We start from the raw sequence: 12,738 nt of genomic DNA, 5'->3' as shown, positions 1-12,738 counted from the left end.
CCTGCAGGGGTGGGGGAGGGGAAAGCAGAGAGAAGGAAGGCCATGGTAAAGGTTACCCCTCAGCTGGGCACCAGTGTCAGGGCAGCGGTGGGAAAACAAATGTCTGGGAGACAAAAGTCTGTGAAGCTCCTGTCCTCTCCCACCTTCCCCTTTCCACATCTCCCTGGCCACCCCAAGAAGGAATTAACATGTGTTCCAGGGCCTTTCCGCCACTGAACCACCCACTCGCCCTGGGGACAGTGAAAACTTCCGGAAGGAGAGATGAGAAGTCAGGTGCCAGACTTCTACGAACCTCAGCTGGCTGCTCGGGCTGGCGGGAGGGAGAGCAAAGCAGGAAGGAGGGGTTTGCGGTCGGGGAGAGCCAGGTGGCCCACCCCTAGCCGGAAACTGGGGGTGGAGAGGCCCCGGCCCAGCCCACAGCACTCGCCCAGCTCAGGCTGGGCCGGAGAGGCCCACAAACCCCACCCCATTCCTCTGGGCACCTCGTGGCCCAGGCGGGTTTGTTTATGAATCCAGCTCCCTCCTCCCCCAGCCCGGCCCTCCGCCCGCCCCCAGCGTGGCCCCAGTTCCGTGGGAGGGGGAACCCGGGCCAGCCCCTGGCCGGCCCCCCTCCCTTCCCTGCCCTCCCTTCCTCCAGCCTCTGCTGTGGATGCCCGGGGAGGGCAGGTCGTGTTCCCAGACCGGTTGAGCCTGTTGGGGCCATTCTCCCTTCTGGGAATGGGAAGCTGAGGGTGGTGAAACTCTCTCCTCAGCTCTGGACTCTGGAGAGGACTCAGGGCTACTTGTCCCAGGAGAGGAAGGAGAAAGAGAAACTGCTTCATTTTGGGTTACAAGAGGAACTTTTTTTTTAACGCTGAACTGCCAGGCAGGACCCCAGTCACGCTGGGGTGCAGAGGTCTGGGTGGAGGTGGGAGTGACTGGTGAGGGTAAATTGACGTTGAGTACTGGCGTCCTCCCAGGTCTAGTGAGCTTAGGATCTCTGATGAGCCTGAGGGGTTTGGATATTCGAGGGGAGGGAAATGTTTTGATTATGTGTTTATTTCAAGCTGGAGTCCCCAGGGATCAGATTTAAATGTTCAGAAAAACTCTCTGTTTGCTCAGTTTGGGGTCTAAGTTCCTCTCCTAGCCTCCTGGGTGCCGGAGCCTGCCTTTTCTAGCTCTCAAGAGTGTAGATGGATTGTGGAACTCCTCAGCAATTTCTCTTCCTCTTCCCCACCACGCCTCAAACCACCTCTGCTTTTATTTGCCCAAGGGTCTTCAAGCTTCAGAGACCATCAGCTGGGTTTACAGGCGGGGCTGTCTTCTTGCAGCCCTCTTCAAAAAAGAGAATATTCGAGAAGGTTGGGCCAGAGTTCACCTCCAACAATAACTAAATTGTGTTCTTTAGCATGCCTCCCAACTCTCAGACAAAAACTCTCAGTTTTTTCCCCCAGGCTTTCTTCCTCCTCCAGGGCCTTCAAGACCACCAGAGCCACTGACTGGTTGCCGGACTGAACGAAGGCCTTCCTAGTACAAGGTACAGTCTAGGCACGGATGAGCCACAAATGCTTCTCAGATAAGGAAACAAAGATGTAGCAAAGGTATAGAATGAGTCATTTTAAATAATGATGATGATGATGATGATAATAATAATAAAGAATATCTGCAGCTAGTCCTGGATCTCTCATCAACAGGTTCTGGGCTTCCCAAACAGAAAGAAACTTGACTTGTTATACAGTTCTTTTCTTAGTTTCTTGCCTTTCTAGGGCCCTAAAAGGACTGAGGGATGTATGTGATGATCCATCCAGCTTCTGCAGTCACCATTGCACTGCAGATGACCTTAGAGGGTATGATGTGAAAATCTAGGCTTGTTTTCTTGTTTAGAGAGCTAGAATGTAAAGGTTTGGAAGATTGTAGAGACTTTATCTTGTCAGGGACTCTTTCTTTTCTAAGCTCCTTTATCCTAGAGTAGGCAGGACAGGTAAAAGAAGTCTTAGGCAGTCTGCTTTGTACTTCACAGCTGTAGTTGAAAGCTTACCGAGAGGGAAGTTTACAATGATGGTGTAAAAGGAGGGTTTTGAATCATCTGTGTATTTTAATTTATAAAATGTTCCCATTTACCAGATTGCTAAATGGGAAATTGATGACAGCTAGAGTGGCTTCAGAATCAGGAAGAATGTTTTAACTTGTAAAAGACAACTACCTGAAGGCTGAGAATCCTTAGCATTGTAATATCTGGAGAACTAGTTAGGATGTTCAGGACTAGGCTTCTGTTCCACTTAACAAGTGTTTACTGGGTGTCAAGTATATGTCAGGCCCTGAGGATACAAAGTGACAAGGCATTATCGGGCCCTCAGATTGCTTGTCTAGTTGGAGGAGATTGGATATTTAGATAGCTCTAATAGAGGTATGTAAAAACAGCCTAGTGGACAGAGTATTCAATACATGGGGAAAGGTAGGAAAGACTTCATAGAAGTCGTTCTTGGGCTGGCCCCGTGGCTTAGCAGTTAAGTGCACGCACTCCGGTGCCGGCGGCCCGGGTTCGGATCCCAGGAGTGCACCAACACACTGCTTCTCTGGCCATGCTGAGGCCGCGTCCCACATACAGCAACTAGGAGGATGTGCAGCTATGACATACAACTATCTACTGGGGACTGGGGCGTTGGGGGGGAAAAAAAAAAAAGTCGTCGTTCTTATCAAAGATAAGAGTTTAAGAGTTTGGTAGACCAGAAGGAGGACAAGATGGGTGAACTGTGGTTCTGGACTTGGGAGACCCAAGAAAGCATGCTTTTGGGGAAAATGTCAACAAGAATGAAGTGAAGGGTAAAAGAGTGCAGTGGACAGAAATGGAAGATGAGCCTGAATAAGTGCAGGGCAGACCAATAAGAGCCTTGACTGCCATGTTGAACGGTACCACTTAGTACATGTGAGGCTTACTATGTTACAGCCAGGCATAATTCGTGTTCTTATGAGTGATTTTGAAGTGAAACAACTCTCAAATGATCCACTTTGCTTTTTAAACACAGTCATTAGGAGTTATTTAAATGACTTCACGAGTATAGACGGACACTGGCATGTGAGGGGTTTGAAAAGCCTTGAAATAAGTTTATTCATTTTTGTTTTTTTGTGTTTAGTCTAAAGAAAATTCATTCAGGTTTTCACAGAGTAATTGGAAAAGATGGATCATGTCCATTTGCTTTCAGGGACTGTCAATAAGCGAGCACATGTTGAGGACATCCCTACTGGCCAGGGTCTGAAGTCTGTCTTGTTCTGGAGAAGCAAAGAGAGAGTATTGTGAAAAGGGTGATGGCTCTTTTTTTTTTTTTTAACAAGACAGAATTTTTTTTTATTATATTTATTTTTTAAAATTATTTTATTTTTTGGTGAGGAAGACTGGCCCTGAAACTAACATCTGTGCCAGTCTTCCTTCTATTTTGTATGTGGGACGCTGCCACAGCATGGCTTGAGTGGTGTGTAGGTCCGCGCCCAGGATCCAAACCCACGAACCCGAGCCGCAGGAGCAGAGTGTACGAGCTTAACCACTACACCACCAGAACAGCCCCTATTTTAGTTTATTTTAAATTTCAGGGGCCGGCCCGGTGGTGCAAGCAGTTAAGTGCGCGCGCTCCGCTGCGGCGGCCCGGGGTTCGCTGGTTCGGATCCCGGGCGCGCACCGATGCACTGCTTGGCAAGCCATGCTGTGGCGGCGTCCCATATAAAGTGGAGGAAGATGGGCACAGATGTTAGCTCAGGGCCGTCTTCCTCAGCAAAAAAAGAGGAGGATTGGCGGATGTTAGCACAGGGCTGATCTCCTCACAAAAAAAAAAAAAAAATTTCAGGTGTATGTCATTATATTTTGATTTCTGTGTAGATTACATCATGTTCACCACCCAAAAACTAATTATAATCCATCACCATACACATGGGCCTAATTACCCCTTTTGCCTGCCTTCCTCCCCTCTTCCCCTCTAGGATGATGGCTCTTGAATTTCTCAGTCTAAATCTAAGCCTTGTTCTCAGTGCCTGGGATAAAATCAAATCCTAGTTCCCATTTCAGGCATGGACTAGCTTAGAACCATGGAAAATACACAAGCTTTGGAAACTAAACAGAAGTCATAATTTAACTGAAGGATCTGAGCCTCAGTTTTCTCATCTGTAAAAGAGGATTACAGTTTCTTAGATTGGGTGAAAGGATTAAGTTAGAAAATATATGTGAAACGTTCAGAGGACTGCTCCACAATCTTAGTCGTCCTGCGTCCCACCACCTCCCCCTCAAGTTTAGATGTGGTCTTTTGCTGAATACACTAACCAGCTGTTAGAATCTCTAGAGCTTGGTTTACAAAGATGAGTAATGCAGTTCATTCCCTCCAGGAAGTTCCTTCCCTTCTGAAAATTTCATCTCTCTAGTCTCTTCCTTTAGTGTTTCTTAAACTCCAATTTAGGCAGTCACTTGAAAGAGCTACTTAAAAAATGCACATTCTCAAGTCCCACCCCAGAAAATCTGATTTATTAGGTCCAAGAGGGGGGTCTAGGAATCCATCTTTTTTTTTTTTTTGGTAAAGATTTTATTTATTTATTTTTCCCCCCAAAGCCCCAGTAGATAGTTGTATGTCATAGCTGCACATCCTTCCAGTTGCTGTATGTGGGACACGGCCCCAGCATGGCCGGAGAAGCGGTGCGCGCCCGGGATCTGAACCCCGGGCTGCCAGCAGCGGAGCGCGTGCACTTAACCACTAAGCCACGGGGCTGGCCCTAGGAATCCACCTTTTTAAAAAGGCAGCCCACGGGGCGGCCGGGTGGCATAAGCGGTTAAGTGCACGCGCTTCGCTGTGGTGGCCCGGGGTTTGCCGGTTTGGATCCTGGGCGCGCACCAACGCACTGCTTGGCAAGCCATGCTGTGGCGGCGTCCCATGTAGAGTAGAGGAAGATGGGCACGGATGTTAGCCCAGGGCCAGTCTTCCTCAGCAAAAATAGAGGAGAATTGGCAGATGTTAGCACAGGGCTGATCTCCTCATAAAAAAAGAAGAAAAAAAAGCAGCCCAGAGGATTCAGATAGAGACTCCCTGACATTATATTTTGAGAAACTTTGATCTAGGGAGAGCTGCTTTCAATTAGAATGTAATGTGATGTTTTATAATAAAACTATACAAGAGGATGATGCCATCTGAGCTGTCCTGAAAGTATTTTTTTTTTCAGGAGCTAGAAGGTAACAATAAAAAAGCATTTTTTATAAACAATTAAAAAAAAACTTTTTTAATTAAGTCCATTTTTATAAATGGTTATACAGGGCATTGCTATATTCACTTAAGAATTTATAGAAGACTTTTTGTGGGACTATTCTGGGTTGGAATTTGGCACTACAACTCATTAGCTTTGTGACCTTGGGCAAGTTACTTCCCAGCCTAAATTTCTTCACTTATAAAATACATAATAGCTCTAGTATTTACTAATATCTTCCTTATGAGGGTGACATAAGGAATGCAAAACGCCTAACTGACTTAGGCACCTAACACAGTAGGCATTCAACAGTCATTTCACCTTATTCAGGCCCTGTCCAAAGCAGCAGAGGCCTCAGTTTTAGGGGAATCCAGACTTAAAAACCTCACAACATATCACGAAGTGCTGAAATTGTAGAAAATGAAGTGACAACATCTAAGATACAAGTACTACAGAGAATGACCTCCTTATGTCATTGCCAAGCCACCCAGGCTGCCTCCACCAAAACTAGGATAAAGGAGAGGCAGAATGGGAGGCCAGAAATTCAGGTGCTTCGGGGAAAAACTCCTTCAACCTTTGTAGCTGCAAAAAGCAGGAATCCTCTCTATCTTGTTTTATGCTTAGAAAAGTGTTTACAATTAAGGGGGAAAAAGTAAGTGGCTTATGGGACCTTGACTCTGGGTGATTCTCCAATGCACTTTAGCCTCAGGAGACAAGCTCTTGAAAAGTCCACCCGCCCTAAGTGAAGTGGTCAGCACCTCTGGGGGAATTCAATAAAATGGCGCTTGCCGGAGTCTCCCAAAGACCTTGCAAATTTGTCAGCTCGGTGTTCACTGGCTGTGTGCGCGCCGTCGCCAGATCTCGTGGCGTCTGCACCCACAGGGCTTACACCCACACTCAGAGGATCTGCCTGCCTGTCCGCCCACCCCGGGGAGGGGTGAGGCCCGAGAGGACTTTTAAGGGCGGTTAAATGAAGACTCAAACGAGCATGGGTGACAAGGCATAAGCGCACGCCGAGTGTCGTGGCCCATACAGTTGTGGAGCTGCAAGGCTCCGCTGACGCGCACCACCTAATCCCTGTAAAGACGTCCCTTGAGAAGGTCCAATATGGCGACGGACTCCTCCTGGCACAGCCCTGTTCCCTCCCCCACGACCGGCGGCTCTAGTAACGCCCATTGGCCAAGTTGGAGGCGGTGCCTGGCTTCTTTCGCCGCCTCATTGGACTGAGTGACTGAGGGAGACGCCAATTCTCCTCTGCCCACTCCACGTTCCCGCCCTCAGAGTTCATTCCGCGTTTAATTGGCCTTTGCTTTACGTCAATTTGCGTCCTATCTTGTCTCTTTTCAGTGTTAATCCAATCATAACTTCCCTGGCTGCCCGCCTGATTTCTGATTGGTTTCGATCAGCTTCCTATCCCGTTGCTGCCTACTTCTTACCTCTCGTCCCACCAGAACTTTGCCCAGGCATGTCCAGGGTTCTGGTTGGTCGTTATTCTGTCATTCCAATCAAAGCTCTTCCTATCCCTACGTCTGAGGCAGCCCGCCTGCCTGTTGACTGGTTTCTTTCCAAGCCTATCATCTGTAGCTTCCGCCCATCCCCACTTCCTTCGTCTTTCATTGGCTTTTAACACTGAGAGGGCGGCCTTTTTGGGCGGACACCAGACACGCAACTTTGTCTTACACGCCTCAGAGAGCAAGCGAGTCTTGCCATTGGGTAATCTGCCCGCCTTTCTTCTGCAAGTCCCTCCTTTCTCCCTCCCTCATTGGGCGGGGCAGCAGTAGTGGGGCGGGGCATAGGCCGGGCTTGTGGCGCGCTGCTCCCTCCTCCTTACCCCCCCCCTCCCTGTCCGGTCCGGGTTCGCTTGCCTCGTCAGCGTCCGCGTTTTTCCCGGCCCCCCCCAACCCCCCCGGACAGGACCCCCTTGAGCTCGTCCCTCAGCTGCCACCATGAGCGGTAAGGATGAGTCCACTCCAAGCTTAGGGGTGGGAGGGGAGTGAGGGGGCGCGCGCGAGGGCCGACCGGGCGGTCCCCGCCGTGAGGGGGGGCGGGCGGGAGGCGGCGGCGGCGGCCTTGGTCCCGCCCGGGGCGGAGGGAAGGGAGGGAGAAGGGCAGTGGCGGGGCCTCCGAGGAGGAGGGGGATGGGCCGCCCGCCCCGGGGGAGGGGGCAGCGTGGCCTCGCCCGCCCCCTGCCCGCCCCGGCCACGGGGGACGGGCCTTACCCCCCACTACTCGGCCGCCCGCCTGAGGCTCCTCCCGCCGGGGGCTGGAGCCGCGGGGGCGGCCCGAGCAGTGCAGGCCCCGCCCGGGCCAACCGCCTCCCTGGTTCGCCCTCTCGTCGCTGCCTGCCCCAAGGCCCTCCCCCCCCCGGTAGGTTTCCCCTCCCCCCCCGTCCCGCCCTTTCCACGCCCCTCACCCCGAAACCGCCCTTTCCCTCTAGGGTCCGCCTTCCTCCATCCGCCCCGAAACCTCCTGATTTCTAACCCCTGGACTCCTTTAGCCCCTCACCAGTGTTCACAAATGCTCCCCCACTCACACTTAGCTCTTCTTTCCCCTTTTCCCCTTCTCTCCTCTTGTTCCTTTTTACACTTGAATTTTCCTCTTTCTCCATCTTTGACCCTAATTTTAGCAAGCTTTCCATCCACCCACATGTTTTTTGCTTTACCTATCCTTCTCCTTTTTTTCCCCAGAATACTTTTTCTTATTTTGGAACTCTTTCAACATGCCCACCGCCCCTCACCTTTCTTATACGGGAAGTACTTTTTCAGTGTTTTCTGAGTTTAGTTTTGTGCAAGGGAGAATTGAGGCCCAGTTTTGGCAGTACCGGGCCTAGTTCAGGTCTTACACGTCTTATAACTGTCCTTTCTCCCCCAATCCATTTTTTTTTTTTTCTTTTTCACACTGGCGCCTTTCACCTTCCTGTTAGTCATTTCTGTTTCATCATAGTCTCCTTTACCCTTCCTCGCTTTACCCTTTTCCTTCCCCCGACTTTAAGTTGTTTGTCTTTTAATTCCTCGTAGATCAAGATCACTCCATGGATGAAATGACAGCCGTGGTGAAGATTGAAAAAGGCGTTGGTGGCAATAATGGGGGCAATGGTAATGGTGGTGGTGCCTTTTCTCAGGCTCGAAGCAGCAGCACAGGCAGTAGCAGCAGCAGTGGAGGAGGAGGAGGGCAGGTAAGTGATGATCAGGATACAGTTGGGGAAGGTGTTGAGAGGATGTAGGTATTCTTAGATGGTTGTCTTCCTTTTCACAGAAAAATTTTTAGGAAGAGGCTGAACCATTTTATAGATAGGGAAGTAAGCCCAGAAAGGCAAGTGACTTGGAGATCCCCAAAGATGAGAATTTTAGCGATATAGATAGGTCAGGTTTTGGTTGTGTTTTTTTGCTCTTTGTTTGCACTGTGTTGCTGCTTATTTGTTGTATACTGCCCTCTGGGCTGGCAGCTGGGTGTCACTAAACTAACTACTTTCTTCTGTATTTTCTGGCCAGGAATCTCAGCCATCCCCTTTGGCTCTGCTGGCAGCAACTTGCAGCAGAATTGAGTCACCCAATGAAAACAGTAACAACTCCCAGGGCCCAAACCAGTCAGGGGGCACAGGTGAGCTTGACCTCACAGCCACACAACTTTCACAGGGTGCCAATGGCTGGCAGATCATCTCTTCCTCCTCTGGGGCTACCCCTACCTCAAAGGAACAGGGTGGCAGCAGTACCAATGGCAGCAATGGCAGCGAGTCTTCCAAGAATCGCACCGTCTCTGGTGGGCAGTATGTTGTGGCTGCCACTTCCAACTTACAGAACCAGCAAGTCCTGACAGGACTACCTGGAGTGATGCCTAATATTCAGTATCAAGTAATCCCACAGTTCCAGACCGTAGATGGGCAACAGCTGCAGTTTGCTGCCACTGGGGCCCAAGTGCAGCAGGATGGTTCTGGTCAAATACAGATCATACCAGGTGCAAACCAACAGATCATCACAAATCGAGGAAGTGGAGGCAACATCATTGCTGCTATGCCAAATCTACTCCAGCAGGCTGTTCCCCTCCAAGGCCTGGCTAATAATGTACTCTCAGGACAGACTCAGTATGTGACCAATGTACCAGTGGCCCTGAATGGGAATATCACTTTGCTACCTGTCAATAGCGTTTCTGCAGCTACTTTGACTCCTAGCTCTCAGGCAGTCACGATCAGCAGCTCTGGGTCCCAGGAGAGCGGCTCACAGCCTGTCACCTCAGGGACTGCCATCAGTTCTGCCAGTTTGGTATCATCACAAGCCAGTTCCAGCTCCTTTTTCACCAATGCCAATAGCTATTCAACAACTACTACCACCAGCAACATGGGAATTATGAACTTTACCACCAGCGGATCAGCAGGGACCAACTCTCAAGGTCAGACACCCCAGAGAGTCAGTGGGCTACAGGGGTCTGATGCTCTGAGCATCCAGCAGAACCAGACATCTGGAGGCTCACTGCAAGCAAGTCAGCAAAAAGAGGGAGAGCAAAACCAGCAGACGCAGCAACAACAACAAATTCTTATCCAGCCTCAGCTAGTTCAAGGGGGACAGGCCCTCCAGGCCCTCCAAGCAGCACCATTGTCAGGGCAGACCTTTACAACTCAAGCTATCTCCCAGGAAACCCTCCAGAACCTCCAGCTTCAGGCTGTTCCAAACTCTGGTCCCATCATCATCCGGACACCAACAGTGGGGCCCAATGGACAGGTTAGTTGGCAGACTCTTCAGCTGCAGAACCTCCAAGTCCAGAACCCACAGGCCCAGACAATCACCTTGGCCCCAATGCAGGGTGTTTCCTTGGGGCAGACCAGCAGCAGCAATACCACGCTTACACCCATTGCCTCAGCTGCCTCCATTCCTGCCGGCACAGTCACTGTGAATGCTGCTCAGCTCTCCTCCATGCCTGGCCTCCAGACCATTAACCTCAGTGCGTTGGGTGCTTCAGGAATCCAGGTGCACCAGCTCCCAAGCCTGCCGTTGGCTATAGCAAATGCCCCAGGTAAGGCTTCCAATCTTGTACATTTATTTCCAGAGCTAACTAGCATCTTAACTGAAACTATTGAGTCTAAAGAAGAGACTAGAGTCTTGGGGATAACGCTTTGTTGAGGGCTAGTCATTTAGGCAAGTCAATTAGAGTAATAGCAGTGATTCTATTTAAGTCATTTGGAACCGTTTAACGGAAACTTATTTTTCAGTTAATCTGATGAGAAAGGAGCACATCTGGGGAGTGTCCCTGGGGTCTCTACTTCCAGTGCCTTTGGTGCGACAGAACAAGGGTCGGCAAACTTTTTCTGTAAAGGGCCAGACAGTAAACCTTTTAGGCCTTGTGGGCCACATATAGTCTCAGTCACATAATCTTTTTTGTTTGTTTTTTACAACCATTTAAAAATGTAAAACCGTTCTTAGCTTGAGGGCTTTATTTGGCCTACGGGCCCACCCCTGCAAAGGATAAGAATTGATTATAAACTTGACCTGTTTGTAGGACAGTTATTAAGTCGTCAGGTATTTCTTGTGAACTGTAACTCCTAAGTGAGGGAAAAGTGATATAATGGATTCCAGAAGGATTTTTCAACAAAGTTCGTTCCCTGGTTAATCTTTAGTTAACCAGAATATCCTACTCTCTGAGCAAGCTAATCAAGGTTTAATTTTTTTAACTCCTAATTACCTTATAAGTAGAATCCGTACATCTTTTACACTAATGTATATTTTTAATCAGCTTCTTAGGTGATTCTGATACTTCCTAGATAAGAGAACCACTTCCTAGAGTGCTTTAAAAGTTAGTGTATGGAAGGGCAGAGAAAGGGAGAGGGGCCTGGAATGGAGTGGGGAGGTGGAGTTGAGAGGAGTTAGGAATAAGGAGAGCATTGAAGGGAGAAAGAGTGGTCAGGGAAGAAGTATATATTGAAATGTATGTTGAATCAGTTGACCACAATATTTAATCATTCATTTTGAACTGTTTCACTATTGGTTGTTTGAAATGTAAAACATATCCATTTAAGAAAGTAAAAGTCTATTTAGAATTTATCATTTTCAATTCCATCATGATGAAGCTAATCTTTAATAAAGCACAATAAAAGGATACACATTTTTATATTCTGGCATGGTATATAAAAATTATGATGAGAAATAGTTTAATACTACTGAACTTCTAGTTCTATTGGAGTATATGTGGGTTTATGAATTGTTGACTTTTTTATAGAGGTCTCATTCCATTTAGACTGGTTCTTATGTAAGTGAGGATAACAAATAGGCAACCATATTTTCTGCCTCCTGCAGTTTTGGAAAATGGTGGTGGGAGGAGTCTGCTCAAGTTCCCTAACTTTCTTACATTCTTATGTGTAAAGTGACTCCACTTTGAGCTTTTATAAGATAGTAATTTTCTTAGTGAATTGGAGATCTTGGAATAGAAAATTAGAGCTGGAAGGGACCTAAGAAATCATCTAGTACAACTGCCTTGTTTTCTAGATGAGGACATTGAGATACTGAGAAGCACCAAGTGAGGAGACTACAGCCAGAGCTGGGGCTTGTGGTTAGTTCTCCTGATCTAGGGCATTACCTGTGCATTTTCACTTGGGACCTGAGAAATCCGTTAGATTGTTAAAAATATTTTAGAAAAGATATCTTTGCTTCTTCAAAATTTAATGCTCTAAAGCTGGCAAGTGTTTTTAGGCTAAAAATTATGGGAGTAGAAATGGGAAAAGTTTAATAAAAACTGAACTCAGCAGCTTGGAAGGGCCGGCCCCGTGGCTTAGCGCTTAAGTGCGTGCGCTCCGCTACTGGCGGCCCGGGTTCGGATCCCCGGCGCGCACCAATGCACCGCTTCTCCGGCCGTCCTGAGGCCGTGTCCCACATACAGCAACTAGAAGGATGTGCAACTATGACATACAGCTATCTACTGGGGCTTTGGGGAAAAAAAAAAGGAGGAGGATTGGCAATAGATGTTAGCTCAGAGCCAGTCTTCCTCAGCAAAAAGAGGAGGATTAGCGTGGATGTTAGCTCAGGGCTGATCTTCCTCACACACACACAAAAAAAACAGCCTGGAAATGCAGACACTTTCTGGGTAATCTACACTAGCAAGGTGTGTTCTCTTTGCTTTTAGGTTGTCGTATCCAGCAGTTTTGCTCTTCTTCAAAGGAAAGCAAAGCTATGGGATTGTTCCAGTTAATAATCATTTGGATCCTTGCAATTTCTAGAAGGGTTTATAACTTAGGTGTAGAGAACAGTTATGAGGCACTCCCATTGCTAAATCATGCTCTGAGGAGGTCTGCCATTTCATGTCATAGGATAGGCTACCTAGCTGTTATTCTCTGAGCTCAAGAAAATGCATGCCTTTCTGAAAGGTAGCTTGTCATTTACTAATGGGAATGAGGCACTGAAAAGCCATTTTGTGCGAGTTGAGATTGTTTGCTTCTTTAATAGTGGTTTCTGAAGATACAAGTTTCCTCCTTTCTGGTTAGTCATACTTGTGCAACGCTTTTTTCCCCTTCAGTTGATCTGACTTTATCCTTAATGAAAGATAATAAAAATCATTTCC

General features: G+C 48.1%; 1 protein-coding gene across 3 annotated transcripts in view; it reads left to right on the top strand.

Moving 5' to 3' along the window:
• Positions 1 to 742: 742 nt before the first annotated feature.
• The window catches only part of SP1 (Sp1 transcription factor), a 41,352-nt gene continuing 29,356 nt past the window's right edge, over positions 743 to 12,738 (top strand). The window contains exons 1-3 of one of the 3 annotated variants that reach the window (XM_058558119.1): positions 743 to 1,516; positions 8,214 to 8,371; positions 8,688 to 10,203. In XM_058558119.1, the coding sequence (XP_058414102.1) occupies positions 8,228 to 8,371; positions 8,688 to 10,203 (1,660 nt within the window). In that variant the 5' untranslated portion in view covers positions 743 to 1,516; positions 8,214 to 8,227. Of the gene's footprint in view, positions 1,517 to 7,035; positions 7,150 to 7,702; positions 8,032 to 8,213; positions 8,372 to 8,687; positions 10,204 to 12,738 lie in introns of those variants that run through there. The other 2 variants (XM_058558118.1, XM_058558120.1) reach the window with 2 other exon arrangements.

This window comes from Diceros bicornis, chromosome 17, assembly GCF_020826845.1.
Source record: "Diceros bicornis minor isolate mBicDic1 chromosome 17, mDicBic1.mat.cur, whole genome shotgun sequence".
Classification (NCBI taxonomy): Eukaryota; Metazoa; Chordata; class Mammalia; order Perissodactyla; family Rhinocerotidae; genus Diceros; species Diceros bicornis.
This window is presented reverse-complemented; position numbering and strand designations above follow the sequence as displayed.